General features: G+C 30.3%; 2 protein-coding genes across 2 annotated transcripts; both read left to right on the top strand.

Annotated features, from left to right (window-relative positions):
• Window positions 1-3,599: 3,599 nt before the first annotated feature.
• LOC122505693 lies at window positions 3,600-4,178 on the top strand. Its single transcript, XM_043617476.1, has one exon. It carries the CDS (start codon window positions 3,600-3,602, stop codon window positions 4,176-4,178), a length of 579 nt encoding a protein of 192 aa, XP_043473411.1.
• Window positions 4,179-4,184: 6 nt separating this feature from the next.
• On the top strand, window positions 4,185-7,223 carry LOC122505692. Its single transcript, XM_043617475.1, has one exon. The coding sequence runs from the start codon at window positions 4,185-4,187 to the stop codon at window positions 7,221-7,223; it is 3,039 nt and encodes a 1,012-aa protein (XP_043473410.1).
• Window positions 7,224-16,992: the final 9,769 nt, after the last annotated feature.

Here is a 16,992-nt window from a genome sequence, read left to right as displayed (position 1 = left end):
AACCGTTTCGAAAAAAAATGAGCCTCAATTAGAAAAAAAGTTATTAATTAAAAACTGCAGCTATGTAGGGCTTTATATATGACGTTAAACTCGCCCCGCGCGCATTGGCATTTTTTTCAAAATTGTCTGTAACCTACAAATTTTATCGGATTTTCATGGGCTTGGTCTTAAATTAAAGGGGATAAAATTTCTAAGAGATCCCACTAAACCAATTTTTGAATTTTAAATTGTTTATATTTTTTTTGTTACTCAAAGTTAACAATTTACAATATTTTTAGAAAAAATCCTGTTTACTTTTTTATTTTTTCATTGCAGATGATTGGAATCAATTTTAATTAGTCCAGCATGACCACCAGACAAATAATAATGTATAATACAATTTATTTAAATTGTTGCAAACAATGTTAATTAACAAATAGATAACTTTGTTTCTTTTTTATAAACAAAATTTTTTTTCAGATATACAGTACGAAAACCTACCACGTCAGTCATATCCCATGAGTGGGAGTGAGACAGACTTATGCGATTCCCATACTTTCCTATGACTGACGGATAGCTTTTCTTACTGTATTTATATTATTTAAGTAACCCAGGTGAGAACTGACGCTGGGTTCAGGCTTTACGAAAGCTTCGTTGAGGCTTGGTCAACATTGATCAAGCCTCGGTAGGACGGCGGAAGCAAGGTTGCTTCTAGCCATAATGTAACACTTATTTAAGACTGACGCTCCAGTCCTTGTTGAAGATTGGCGTTCAATGTTCAATCAATGCTGCGGAACCCTAATGTAGGACTGAAACAAGGCTGCTTCCACTGTTCCCAAATTTACGCGTCTCTCGCGCTCATTCAATATAATATGAATGTTCAGTGTTAAATTCTAATATTAACACAAAATAAATAATTTATAATTAATATCAAGGAAATGAGATTACTTGTTTTTAAGCTCTTTTTCATTTTATATTATTTCTATTATAAAAATTATAAATGGAGAATTTTGTTTCTTCGCTAGCGAAAATGAAATATCATTGTTAATTTAAAAATATTTGGTCGGCATATGTAAAATGTAAAAACTGAAAAACTTAGAGAACGGGCTAGAAATGAATCCAGGTACCTCCATTTTTTTCTCTACCACTCAGGCCTGAATCTTAAGCCCTTTATGACTCTCGTCGCGACATCCTGGCCAATGAGTGCAATAAAATTAAAATCTGTTTTTTCTCAAAAACTTGCCATCTTCAAAATTTTCTCACGTTTTTCAAAATTGTACGCATTGTTGCCAAGTTTCTCATTTATGTACAGCGTTGTCAAATTTTTCATTTTAACCTCTTTGAACACTTTTCTCCATCTTTTATTAGTCAGTTACCTAGCCACTTTTGAGAGAGCAAGTCGTTATTTGTAAGCTCTACTCAATTTTTTAACTCACACTTTAAACTCATTTTATTCATTATCCACTATTTAAAAATAAATTTTAATAAATTAACGTTTAAGTGAATTGTGTATATTAATTCCTTTCCTTAAACCAGTAGATTGAGTTGTTTACGAAATTGATCGTTAACAATAAGTCTTGGAATAATTTTAACGTGCATGATAAATGTATATTCGGACTTACAACCTGAAGAAGGGCTAACTTTATTTAATATAAAAAATAAGTAGCTATCGCGTTAAAACCAAAGACATTTTTCATGGTCCTTCGAGCCGGATAGTGAACAAATTTACCAGTAAAACTTTATTTTCGTTATTGCAAATTCTAAATCATTTACTGAGAAAGAACTCAAGTGTGTAAAGTGGACAGTGTTTCTCATTAATTTATTGAGAATATTAACTGTTAACAAAAAGGACAATTTACAAGTGAAGCAGCTGCAGTCAAGGATTGAGAAGGAGCTGAGATTGGAACATCGCCATCCACCTACCAACAATCATCAACGACCAGCAAAGGTAAGCTCATTATATTGTTGTAATTGTCTTTCCTTCATATCTATTATTTTTCCTCCTTTGTCCTCTAGATCTCGATAAATAAAAATGTCAGAATTAACCGAAGTTCAAAAGGCCAGACGGAGCACTTTAGTTCAAAACCGCGGCAACTTAAAGCGTAGAATCACGAAATTATTAAATTATTTAAAAGAAGGAGGAGTCTATGCAAGTGCGGATTATGCAGAACGTCACGTGTCAATAATCGATTCGGAATTAATAAAGTTAGTACAAATTCAACTAGAACTCATTGAACTTGAGCCCGACAAAAATCACGAAGAAGAGGAAGAAAATATTTATTTTGATTTTGAAGAAATTAAGGTTTTAATAAGAAAACTCAAGGAACCCAACCTCGAAACAGAGCTTCGTAACCGCGCAACTTCAATCCCGCGATCAGGATCGACATATTCACAATCAGCATCATCTGATTATCTCTCTTCTCTTCCAAAAATAGAGGCTAAAAAATTCGATGGCACATTAGAAAATTGGCGAATGTATCGAGACTGGTTCATTCAAACTATTCACAATCGTGAAAACTTGACAGATGCGCAAAGATTAGACTATTTAAAAAGAACTCTCACTGGAGAAGCAGAAAAAACAATAAACGCGTTTCAACCTTCGGATGAAAATTACCTTGTTGCATGGAAATTGCTGGAATCAACGTACGACATAGAATACGTACTTATTTTTCGTCATTGCGATTTACTGTTAGAAACTCCCGTGATGAAGAAAAGTTCAGCCGAAGAAATTCGAAAATTAACTAACCACATACAAACACAATTACTTGCCATGAAGGCATTTGGTGAAAAAATTGAAAATTGGAATACTATCATCTCGCGTGTCATCTTACGTAGTTTAGACAAAGAGACTGAAAGAGAATGGAATCGTTCAAAGCAGGGAAATAAGGTTCCGAATTATGAAGATATTTTGAATTTTTTGAGAGAACAAGCTACTCGCTTAACATTTATCAGAACAACTTCGGTAGACCGGAATGTTAATTCGACAAATAACTCAAACACTAAGCATAAAGGTTCGATTAATAAGAGCAAAAACACTGAAAAAATTCACTCACTTATCACTTCAACCATAGAACAACAGTGTCTTATTTGTAATGGAAACCATTCAGTGGATAAATGTGACAAATTTCTCGCACTAAATGCACCTGATCGAATCCAAGCAGCAAGAAATGTTCGTCTCTGCTTAAATTGTTTTCAAAATACTCATCGCACCCGTTTTTGCAAGGCCTCTCATTGTTCAATTTGTAAAAAGAGGCACAATGATCTCGTCCATCTAAATGAAGAACAATTACAATCAAGACAAGCTTCATCTTGACTATTATCAAAGTCACCATCCATTGTCCCTGTTGTCACAGCTCTTGTTGCTAATCTACCATCTCGAGATATCATTATTACAGCACTTATTACTGTACTTGATATAAACCAAAAACCAATTCGCTGCCGTACGATTTTAGACACTGGATCTAGTTCAAACTTCATTACAGAAAATTTAGCCAGAAGATTAAACATACCTCTGAAGAAACTGGAACTTTGTATTGAAGGAATGGCTAACTCTCAATCCAAGACCAATTAGCAAATATTCAAAAACATTAAATTTTTTGACTGTTCCAAAAATTGGAAGTATGTTTCCCAACGAACCAGTGATTCGCGAACAACTTGATATTCCAAAGAGTTTACAATTAGCCGACCCGAAATTTGATCAACCTGCTCCTGTAGACATGCTTTTAAGTGTTGGTACGACTCTTACTTTATTTTGTCAAGGTCAAATTAGATTAAATGAATCCAACTGTTATGACATGATACTACAAGAAACACGTCTTGGATGGCTCATCGGTGGAAGTGTATTATCGGATACGACACACAACACAAGGGCCCTGGTACAAAATCAGTTAACAGGTATAGAAAGAAAATTAAAAAATTTTTGGGAAATGGACGATATTTCTTCTACCAGAATTTGGTCCAAGGAAGAGCAAGCATGTGAAGACCATTTTTTGAAAAACGTCAAACGAGATGCTGACAACAAATATATTGTTGCTTTACCATTCAACGGAAAGGAAACCAATTTAGGAAAAACAAAACAAGCAGCTTTAAATCGTTTCAAATCTCTTCTGCGAAAATTTAAACGTAATCCAAAGATTGAAGAAAAATACTCAGCTGTAATGCAAGAGTATATTGACCTTGGTCATATGACTGCAATTTAAGAAGAAATGGAAGAAGAAGAAGGTTTCTATTTGCCACATCACGCAGTTTTAAAATTGGCTAGCCTCACTACGGATCTCAGAGTTGTTTACGACGGATCGGCAGAAGACGAAAATTTCCTCTCTCTCAATGACAACCTGATGATCGGACCTGTTATTCAAGCTGATATATTTTCGTTATTACTTCGATTTCTTACTCATCAATACGTCTTAACTGGTGATATTGAGAAAATGTATCGTCAATTTTGGATCAGAAACGAAGATAGAAAATATCAAAAAATCTGGTGGAGAGATGTTAACGGAAAGGAACAAATTTTCGAATTGAATACCATTACATTTGGTTTGTCAGCCGCTCCATTTTTAGCTATTCGTTGTTTACAACAATTAGCTGACGATTACAGTCAAGAATTTCCAGAAGCTGCGAGAGTTATAAAAGAAGATATTTACGTCGATGATTTGCAAACTGGAACTGATAGTTTCGAGGAAGCAATCAAATTAAGGGATGATGTCTCTGAATTGCTGAAAAAAGGACAATTAAACATGCGCCAATGGGCCTCTAATGACCCTCGTCTCTTAGAAGGTCTTCCAGAAGGTAGTGTCAATGTCAAGTTAAAATTGTCCGAAGATTCAACCATCAAGACTCTAGGCCTATATTGGAAGTCAAACACAGATGAAATCGCTTACACGGTTCTCCCCATCTCAACAAATTTAAAAATGACGAAGCGAATCATGTTGTCAGAAGTATCCAAAATATTTGATCCGCTAGGATTTTTAGGTCCAGTAATAATAAAGGGAAGAATGATTCTTCATCGTTTATGGTTGGAAAAACTTGATTGGGATGACGCAGTGCCTTTAAGTATTTTTACAGATTGGAAAAAATACTCTACTCAATTAACTGAATTAAACAACATCTCATTCGATAGGAAAATAATTATTGCAGAAGCAGAGGATATTCAACTTCACGGCTTTTGTGATGCAAGTGAAAAGGGATATGGTGTATGTATTTACATACGTTCTACAAATGCTCAAGGAACAACACAAACACGGTTGCTCTGCTCAAAATCCCGTGTTGCACCAATTAAAACTACATCTTTACCTCGTTTAGAATTGTGTTCAGCATCTTTATTGTCTGATCTTTCATCTACAGTTAGAAAGGCCATTAAACATCCAATTAATCGAATAATTTTTTGGTCAGATTCCATGATCGCGTTGCACTGGATTAAAACGCCACCACACAAACTACAAGTGTTTGTCGGAAACAGAGTCTCAAATATACAACAAAAAACTGAAGATGGAGAATGGAAACATGTGAGATCAGAAGACAACCCTGCCGATCATCTTTCACGAGGATTATATCCTAATGAATTCACACAAGATATAAATTGGAAAAATGGACCAAATTGGCTTAGCCAAGATGAATCTAACTGGCCAATTAGTGAATTAACCATTCTGCCTGAAACTCAAGAATTGAGAAAAACTCAATGTCTCATTACCAACTGGAAAGGCAAATCAAAACATGAAGAGATTCTCGAATCCAATTCTTCACACAGAATTGACAATGAAACACCATGGATTTTAAAATTTTCGTCAATTGGCTTCTTAAGAAAATTATTCGCCTTTGGTTTGCGGTTCAAAAATAAAAACAAAGGTCCACTTTCTGCTAGTGAATTGTTAACAGCAAACGAAAGGATCATTAAGTTGGTACAAGAATCTGCATTTTCTGAGGAAATCAAAGAGCTAAAAAGGAAACAAGGTCTATCACCAAACCATAAATGGAAAGGATTTAACCCGTTCATCGATGATAATGGTATCATACGTGTAGGTGGACGATTAAAAAATTCAGATATACCTTACTCTGAAAAACATCCTCGTTTACTACCCAAGGATCATCACATCACTACATTGTTGATAAGGAATGAACACATCACAAACTGCCATGCTGGATCACAAACTACATTGTATGCTTTGCGAAAAAATTATTGGATTGTAAATGGCCGAGAACAAGTTCGAAAAATTATTAAAACTTGTGTAACTTGTGTTAGAACTGATCCTCCGAAGAGTGAATATATCATGGGCAATATTCCAAAGTTGAGAATCACAGAAGCGAAACCTTTTCACAACGTGGGAATCGATTACTGTGGATACTTTTATATCAAAGAGAAAAAACATCGCAACAAGAATCGAATTAAAGTATGGGTATGTGTCTTTGTTTGTCTAGTTGTAAAGGCAGTTCACTTGGAAGTAGTTACAGATCTTAGCACGGAAGGATTTCTTGGAGCATTTAAACGATTTATTGCTAGAAGAGGTAAACCAAAAAATATCTACTCGGACAATGGGACTAATTTTATAGGAGCAAACAACGAAATCAAGGAATTGTACTCATTCTTACAATCGAAAAAACACAATGATACTGTTTTTCAACATTTAAGCGAAAAGGGCATTAACTGGCATTTTATTCCACCACTTTCACCAAATTTTGGGGGACTATGGGAAGCCGGCGTCAAATCATTCAAACACCATTTAAAAAGAATTTGTAATGAATTAGTTACATTCGAACAATTCAATACTCTGATAATCGAGATCGAGGCAATTCTAAATTCCCGTCCTCTTACTCCTATCTCCACAGATCCTAATGATTTAATCGCACTCACTCCTGGTCACTTCCTAACTGGCAATTCACTAATGAGCTTACCTGAACCTAACTTCGAGCAGACAGCAATCAACAGGTTATCAACTTGGGAACTTATCCAGAAAAAACAACAAGAATTCTGGAAAAGATGGCACAAGGAATACATCAATGAGCAGAATCTACGGTCCAAATGGAACAAAGGAAGTCACGAAATCAAAAAGGACACTCTAGTTATCCTCCGAGAAGACAACTTGCCACCTCGTCAATGGTCCTTGGGTCGAATCATTGAAACCTATCCAGGAAGTGACGGTATCATTCGTGTTGTGAAAGTGAAAACAACAAAGGGAGAATTTAACAGAAATGTCAGAAAAATCTCACCCCTTCTTTGCGACTATTCAGAGAAGAAACAAGATGTTTAAAGACTATAAGAATATTGTGTTTTGAGTAACAGCAAATTTTTTGAATTTCAATTTTGATCTTAAAATCATTTTTAAATTTTAATTCTGTGAAAAAAAAAATTCTTAATTTTAAACATTTCTTTTGCTGTTGATCAATTATTATTAAAATCTCTCAAAGGGGGGAATGTGTTCAGTGTTAAATTCTAATATTAACACAAAATAAATAATTTATAATTAATATCAAGGAAATGAGATTACTTGTTTTTAAGCTCTTTTTCATTTTATATTATTTCTATTATAAAAATTATAAATGGAGAATTTTGTTTCTTCGCTAGCGAAAATGAAATATCATTGTTAATTTAAAAACATTTGGTCGGCATATGTAAAATGTAAAAACTGAAAAACTTAGAGAACGGGCTAGAAATGAATCCAGGTACCTCCATTTTTTTCTCTACCACTCAGGCCTGAATCTTAAGCCCTTTATGACTCTCGTCGCGACATCCTGGCCAATGAGTGCAATAAAATTAAAATCTGTTTTTTCTCAAAAACTTGCCATCTTCAAAATTTTCTCACGTTTTTCAAAATTGTACGCATTGTTGCCAAGTTTCTCATTTATGTACAGCGTTGTCAAATTTTTCATTTTAACCTCTTTGAACACTTTTCTCCATCTTTTATTAGTCAGTTACCTAGCCACTTTTGAGAGAGCAAGTCGTTATTTGTAAGCTCTACTCAATTTTTTAACTCACACTTTAAACTCATTTTATTCATTATCCACTATTTAAAAATAAATTTTAATAAATTAACGTTTAAGTGAATTGTGTATATTAATTCCTTTCCTTAAACCAGTAGATTGAGTTGTTTACGAAATTGATCGTTAACAATAAGTCTTGGAATAATTTTAACGTGCATGATAAATGTATATTCGGACTTACAACCTGAAGAAGGGCTAACTTTATTTAATATAAAAAATAAGTAGCTATCGCGTTAAAACCAAAGACATTTTTCAATGGATATATAAATTGTATATAATAATAATAATAATAGTAATAATTATAATAAAAATAGTAATGAATATTATTGTTATTATTTTTATTCATATTATATGCGTTTGTTAATTTAATGGCATTAAGTTACTATTATAATAATTATATTATTATCATATAGATAATATATTACTAACAATAAATGTCATTTGAAATAGTAATATTAAAAAAATAATTTTAGTAAAAGAAAACAATTTTTCTGTTAATCGGTACATTTTTTTTTCGATTTTTCAGCAGACTTTTTAATATTATTTACAAACTTATTCACATTTTTTATTCACAACACAACACACAATTTTATTATTAGATATAACGCTTAAAACAAAGAATGAAAAATATTCGCTCAGATGTGGGATCGAACTCACGCACCCCGCCCCTAACGCATACCGGAAGTCCTAAACGCACGCATTTAAACCGCTCGGCCACAGAAGGCTGGAAGGCACCTCGCCTAATCTACTATTTCAATGCCAGCGCCGTATATTCTGTATATACGGCGCGTCACTCAATATTTATTCAGCATGGGACACCAATGTTCGTCCCATGCTCGATTCAAGACTCGGTCAATCTTGATACAATATTCACTTTCTTTATTACCGTGTGCACTGAACAATATTAAATATAAATATTTATAAATTATTTAATATTCAAATATTTTTTATGATAATGTTATAAGTTAAATTATATATATATTTTTTTTCTTGTACAGTGTCAAATTATTTTTTTCAAAGATTAAGAGTTTCGTTTATCTGAAAAATTATTAGTGAAAAAAATGTTCATTAGGTAGTGATAAATATTTATGCTTAGTAATTTTACACTAGGATTAACTGTTTAGTAAATATTATCAAAAAACTATTTTTTGGCAAACACGCGCAGCTAAACACAAATAACCTTGAAACTCCAGCATTACCAACTCAACACATACGTTAAACTCTTAAGTTGGCAATGCTAAAGTCTCAAGGTTATTTGTGTTTAATCGCACGCGTTTGACAAAAAATAGTTTTTTGATAATACATATTTACTAAACAGTTAATCCTAGTGTGAAACTACTAGGCATAAATATTTATTACACCCTAATGAACATTTTTTTTACTGAAAATTTTTCAGACAAACGAAACTCTTGGACTTTGAAAACAATAATTTGACACTGAGCAAGAAAAAAATAATAATATAGAATTTAACTTTATTTATATGAATCTTATATAATTAATAATAATAATAAATAATATAATAATAATAATAATTATTATTATTCTTATTATAATAATAATAATAATAATAATAATAATAATATATAATTATTATTATTATTAATTAATATAAATATTATATACTAAATAAATATTAATATTTATTTACCAATTGATATCTTAATGATAATAATTTTTAAATAGTATATAAAATTATCATAAAAAATATTTTAATATTAAATAATTTATAAATATTTATATTTGATATTTTTAAATGCACACGTCAATAAATAAACTGTCAAGATTGATTCAGAATTGAATTAAGATTAGATATTCAAGCTTCACTCACGAAGATTGACCGAGGCTTGAATCGAGCATGGGACGAACATTGGTGTCCAATGCTGAATCAATATTGAGTGACAGTGATATAAAGACTGCTTCAACACTGGGTTACCCACGCTGGGCGTTCAAGACTGAATCAAGCTTCAATCCATCGTCAGCATTGGTCTTTTGCGCCTGGGAATCTATGTCGATTTTGATAAAAAATTATTTTAAATTTTATAATTACTATTGTTATTAACAATCATAAGGACAATAATCTAGTTATCAATAATCAAGTAGAGCTTTACATGAATTTAAAGTCGTTCAAATACGAAAAATAATTTTTCTTTTTGCAGAAATAAGCCATTTATTTGTTTAAAAAGTAAATAATTTGTTTACAACAAATGTAATTGTTTATGCTAAAAAATTTTTAAAGTTTTTGAAAGAATATATATATTATATAGACATTTTATGTTTAAAAAATGCCTAAAATGTTTACAAATGTCAAAGAAACTAGATTATTGTTCATATGATTGTTAATAACAATAGTAATAATTAAATTCAAAATAAAATTTTCCAAAATCGACATAGATTACTTAAATAAATATAAATATATCTGAAAAAAAAAATTTTGTTTATAAAAAAGAACCAAAGTTATCTATTTGTTAATAAGCATTGTTTGCAACAATTTAAATAAATTGTATTATACATTATTATTTGTCTGGTGGGCATGCTGGACTAATTAAAATTGATTCCAATCATCTGCAACTAAAAAATAAAAAAGTAATCATGATTTTTTCTAAAAATATTGTAAATTGTTAACTTTGAGTAACAAAAAAATATAAACAATTTAAAATTCAAAAATTGGTTTCGTGGGATCTCTTAGAAATTTTATCCCCTTTAATTTAAGTCCAAGTCCATGAAAATCCGATAAAATTTGTAGGATACAGACAATTTTGAAAAAAATGCCAATGCGCGCGGGGTGAGTTTAACGTCACATAAACCCCTACATGGCTGCAGTTTTTAATTAATAACTTTTTTTCTAATTGAGGCTCATTTTTTTCGAAACGGTTTTACACTCGGAGACATTTAAGGAATAGAATAAAATTTTAATTTTCTGTTAGGACATGAAGAACATATTTGTTTATTAACATTCTATAAACAAATTATATAAAAAATTATAAAAAATAAAAAAATTTAAAAACAAAAAATATATTCAAATAGTGCAATTCAAGACGAAAAAAACCAATATTTTAATTTTAAAATCCGTCAAATAGAACTCGAGAAAAAAATTTGTTAATTTAGCAGTACTAAAAAATTCAATTGTTAATTTAACTTTTACAAAAATTTTTTTTTGGCTTAATATTTTCAGGGATTCTTTTGAACCATATTAAGAGTAAAAAAAACTATTTTGGTTCAAAAAGAAAATTTTTTAGTTCTAGGTGATCCGTTTGAGAAATTCTGACCCTTTATTTAGTTTAATTTATTCTATTGAGTATGTAATGAAATTTTTTAAATTTCAAAGCATTAGGGGAGAGTGGGGCAAACCGGCCCGGTGTCAATATCTCCGAAATGGCGAAATTGTCAAAAGTGCTATTTAGAAATTTGAAACAACCATATGTTATAGTATACCTTATTTTTTCAATTTGACATTTTTTACTTTTGTTTATGCAACGCTGGGAGCAAAAGTTTTTTTTTTAGTTTTTTTCTACACATTAACGAATTTTTTCTTAAGGAAATTCTGAGGAAATCGTGTAATATTTCCAAATATTAGGTCTTGGGTTTTGAAGGTACACACCTCAGGAATATTTACCACCAAAAACTTTGATGAATTTGCAAAGCGTTTCTTTTTGACAAACATTTATTCTCAAAATGGGCCTGTGGGGCAAACCGGCCATAGGATATTTCCATTGAATTAAAGTTTCATAAAAATTATTTTTAAATAAAATGTTTCTTTCATTAAAACATTTAGTTACAATGAAAAATAATTGTCTTCCAATGAGAATTGGACCCTTTAATATTGTTTCTCTGATAATTTCAAACATTTTCATTTTTTTATTAAAAAAAATATTTATTTAATTAAAATTTAATCCCGTATTATTATTTTCATTACTACAACCTTTGTTCACATGATTCTTTATGTTTTTTATTATTGTAGTTTATGTAAATGCAATATTATAAATAAAAAACCAAACGGTCCGGTTCACCCCAGGGGGTGGGGCAAACCGGCCAGTTTGCAAATTTTTTTAAAGTTAACACAGCAGCTAAACAATAAAAGATAAAGTATAGGTGTCTCTGGGAAAAAGTTGCGCAATTAAGGCTATGTCCAAGTTGTGAAATATAAACAAACCAAAAGGTTACTATACCAGCACTAAAATCGCAATTTTTCGACAGCCAATTCTCCCACAAAAAATAACAATTTTACACTTTCTCTACAAAAATGGAAAATTAGAGTTTTAAAATGTCCAAAAATATCATGTTTGGCTATGAGCAATAAAAAGCAATTAGTAAAATAACTAATTAAAATGACCTGTAAACCAGCATTTTTGACGCGTCGCGAAAAATAAACTGTTTGAGTATATCAACCGCACGGATGATGAAGAAGTTCCACACGGAAAAAAATGAATCTCTAAATTAGAGATTAAATCTGAGATTTAGGCATAAACTATCACTGGAATCGGACGTAAGATGTAAGCAGATCACTAAAACTGAAATTTGGTATTATATCTAATCCGAATATTAGTATTGTGAAGAACACGTATTTCTTATGCCTAAAAATGATATTAGGAATCTCAAATTTTATGACATATGGAACATATGTTCTAAACTATCAACTTACTTGAATAAATTCAAATCTAATATATTATTTGAATAAACAATATTAAAAATTTTAGTCGTATATTTATATAATTCTTATTTTTGTAATAACTCGATGTAATAAGAATTTATAATTTATCACAATTTAGAGTGAGAATTATTCACAAAATATTTATATTGTTTTCCCTGTATGAACTATACATTGACAAGTATAAAAAAGTAGTTGGATATTTTTAAAACACAATACGAATTTTATATTTTTATTTCATTTTTTGTTTTAACGGCGTTGGAAGGTCTCCCTGCTGGAAGTAAAGAGATACAAAGAGATTAAAAAAAGGGGATAAAAAAAGATTAAAAGGTATAATAGTTTGGAGATGCAAAATGGATACTTAAAAGAGATACAAATTGTTTATCTCTTTCTATAACCTTATATTTATATATCTTTTTATCCCTTCTAATCTCTTTATATACAGTTTCAGATATAGAAATATATAGAAAAAAATATATAAAAAGAGATAAGAAATTGGGGATGCAAAGTGGTGAATTAAAGAAGATAGAACTTTTCTATCTCTTTCTATTCACACATTGCTATCTTTCTCTATCCATTTTCACATCCTTTCTAATCCACAGGAAAGTAAAAACAGAGATATCCCTTATAGAAGAAATCGATTAATTTCAATTAAAAACTTTCTCTATTGTTGTTAATTGAGTTTCTTAATCGTGTTGTTCTAATTCATTACTATTAACTATAAAAAATTTGCAAGTAAATCTTTAATATATTTTTAGAAAAGTTTCGGTGCTGTGTGAGTTTAAAACTAATTTTGGTTGTCTATTACTGATAAGCATTTATTGGTTAAATATATTTACAATAAACTACAAAAATATGAAAGTTAAACTCAAACAAAAACGTAAAATCGCACAGTGCATAACACACGCTTTCTGATCTACGGATCTACTGACCCGACGCCATGACACATAACAGCTGGGAAAATCGACGCATGCGCGTATATCTTTATGAGTATGTATATAGAAAGGGATATACTATAGTAGATTAGAAGAGATAACTTATTATATCTCCTCAAATCCCCATATTCTTGTCTATCCCTATATATCTCTTCTAAATGAAGTAAGGAGATAGAATATGGGATTGGAAAAAGATAAAAAGAATACCATTCGGAAAAAAGAATGATAAAAAGGAATAGAAAAAGTTTAAAGTTTTGCAGTCTCGCATTTCTATCTTAATAATGGGAATAAATAAGTGTTAATAAGATCCTACATAAAAAGCGATGGAAGGGTATAAATATGATATCAATAGTTATTAAGAAAAGGTTATAAATGTGGACAAAGAAGATTATATCAAGAACTTCTGTCATAAAAAGATATAAAAGTTTATAGACAGGTTATTAAAAGGTATTGAGAATAGGTTATTAATAGGTATAAAGAATAGTGTCTATAAGGTCTAACATTGAAAGAGATACAAGGAAATAGACAGGATTTTAAAAGTAATAGAGAAATAAGGTGATTGAAAGGGATAACAAAAAGTTGCAATAAGATTGTATATAAAAAGAGATAGAAGGGTTTAAAAAGGCTATTAAAAGTTATTCAAAAAAGGTGATTAAAAGAAATAGCGAACAAGTTGATAAAGGTAGGAATAGAAAGGCATAAAGAAGTATAGGTAAGAGATTAAAAGTTATACAATATTCATATCTCTTTCTATATTAGCAATAGAAAGGGATTAAAAGAGAAAAGGTTTCTATCTATTTACTTCCAGCAGGGCTGTAAAATTTGTAGGTTACAATTATCGCCCGACAAAATACGACACTGACTGATTTAAATGACGTGAAATAGGTAAATAAACATTTTTCAACCACTTTTTCTCTAAACACAGACACTTTTTACAAAATAGGCCAACATATAACGAGTAGAAATCTTCTTAATTACCTAAATTCAAAAGATGGTTTAAATTCATGCAGAAACGCGGTTGTAAAATGTAAAATTGGAAAGTGATGTAATGCTAAGAATATAACAGCTGGACCATTGTGCTCTCTGCATGCTTCTGCCCTCTTCTGGCGACTGGCAGTAATCCGCTTCTTGTTGTCTGTCATTACATTAAGGCGCTCTCTCACCTCTACTGCCTGCCTGCCTGCACAGGCAGGCGCAATGAGAGTAAGGGAGAAAAAACATTTAATTTGAATTTTCTGACTCTCTTACTCTTATGTGTTACCATGACGACCTGCAGGCAGGCAGGCAGGCAGTAGAGCTGTGCGAGCGCCTTTACTTTCCAATCATTTCCAATTTTACATTTTACAACCGCTTGACAACCGCGTTTCTGCATGAATTTAAACAATCTTTTGAATTCAGGTTATTAAGGACGCTGCACGGTGGGAAATATTTAAAAGTACGCATAGGCGTAGCGAGCGATTTCTCCTCAACTTCCACTCTTTTCCCCTCTTTTCGTCCCTCTTGGTGAAATTTTTTGACTTTGATAATTAATTAAAAAAAATCCAGATTGAAAATGAAAAAAAGGGCGATTTAGGGAAAAATAATATTTAATAGAGAATATTCAACAAGTTTTCTTATGACGATTGGATGTTTCTATGGGCGTGAATATCAATCCGCGTTTTCCAAAACATAGCAAACTGACAGCTCAATATGGGAGGTTAGCCATGGCCGACTATATCAGGTTGCATCGTTTGCGTAGTACAGTAGAAATGAACGTAAGGAACAAAAATATTAAATGTCAATTATACTCTCATTGTTTACTATTACATTTATTATTTGTTTATTTATTTATTATTGTTATTATATCTATTATTATTTATTATTTTACTTACTTTTTTAAAATATTATTATGGAAAAGTATTAAAACAATAAAGGAAAATTTTTTATGAAAAAATTATTAAACAAATAAAATTTCTAAACAAAAAAAAAGTAAATAATAAAAAATTATGAAATGTATAATTTTAAAAATTTTTAATGGTTATTTTTATTATTGATATTTTTAAGTATATGAAAAATCTAATTTAAATATTCCACAAAATTAGTTTTAAAGTAATTTTTTATAAGGAATTCAACGGTCATAAAATAAAAGCGGACAGAAAATATTTTGACCCTTTTTCAATTATCATTTTTCTTAAAAATTGGTGGATTTCGAAACACACGCGTAATTTGGTAGAAAATATGTTTTTAAATCCATGAAAAGAATTCCAAATGAAATCAATGATTTTCATAATTACCTATAGAAGTATTGTTTTGAAAAAAATCTTTGTTTTTAAACTGAAAATTCTAAAAATAACATTGTTATTCAATTTTTCTATATGGAAAATTATTTGTTTACTTATTTAGTTTCTGATCAAAATTTAATCTTAATTTTTCTGTATTTCTATTTTTCATCAATAAAAATTATGATATGAAATTATTTAGAAAAATAAATGTCAAAAAATGCCCTTTTTTAATAAAAAAAAAGCTGCAATGTATTGAAAAAAGACGAAAATTTAATAATCTACTTCAAAAATTGTTAGAAAAAAATTGCAAACATCAACGTCGTTTTCTCAAGACAAAAATGGTTTTCATAATTGGAAATAAATTCTGAGTACCTCCGTGTTTCAGAAAAAGGACTTTTTTCATAAAAAAGATCCAATTTTATGACAAAAATTATGTTTAATAATATTTTCATAAAAAATTTACATTACTTTGTTTTATACTTTTCCATTATAATATTTCTAAAAAGTAAGAATAATAATAAATAATAATAGATAAATAAACAAATAAATATAATTATTTATATAATATTAAATAATAAAAGTAATGACTTATTATTTTTGTTGATCATCTACGTCCCTACATTACCATAGCGTAAATACTTTCAACACAAAAATGGTGCAACCTGTTATGGTCGGCAAAGGCCTACATCGAGCTGTTGCTTTGTTTTGTAAAACGCGGATTCATATTTACGCTCCTAGAAACATCTAATCGTCATAAGTAAGTTTGAATTATATTCTCTATTAAATATTATTTTTCCTTAAATCGCCCTTTTTTTCATTTTCTGTCTGAATTTTTCAAAATTAATTATCAAAGTCGAAAACTTCCCCTCTTTTGGTGTAATTTTTTACTTTGATAATTAATTTTTAAAAATTCAGACAGAAAATGAAAAAAAGGGCGATTTAGGGAAAAATAATATTTAATAGAGAATATAAAACAAATTTTCTTATGACGATTAGATGTTTCTATGGGCGTAAATATCAATCCGCGTTTTACGAAACATATCAAACTGATAGCTCTATATGTAGGCAGAAGTTGGACATGGCCGACCATAACAGGTTGCTCCGTTTGCGTTGTACAGTAGGAATGAACGTGAGGAACAAAAATATTAAATGTCAATTACTCATATTGTTTACTATTATATTTATTATTTGTTTATTT

Source organism: Leptopilina heterotoma, unplaced genomic scaffold (genome assembly GCF_015476425.1).
Source record: "Leptopilina heterotoma isolate Lh14 unplaced genomic scaffold, ASM1547642v1 Lhet_362, whole genome shotgun sequence".
In the NCBI taxonomy this organism is placed as follows: domain Eukaryota; kingdom Metazoa; phylum Arthropoda; class Insecta; order Hymenoptera; family Figitidae; genus Leptopilina; species Leptopilina heterotoma.
Note: the sequence above shows the minus strand (reverse complement) of the source record. Positions and strands in the feature narration are given on the sequence as shown.

What these genes read in the sequence shown, in the direction of transcription:
- LOC122505693 (XM_043617476.1), top strand. Translation starts at nt 3,600, where the DNA reads ATGTTTCCCAACGAACCAGTGATTCGCGAACAACTTGATATTCCAAAG.
- LOC122505692 (XM_043617475.1), top strand. Translation starts at nt 4,185, where the DNA reads ATGGAAGAAGAAGAAGGTTTCTATTTGCCACATCACGCAGTTTTAAAA.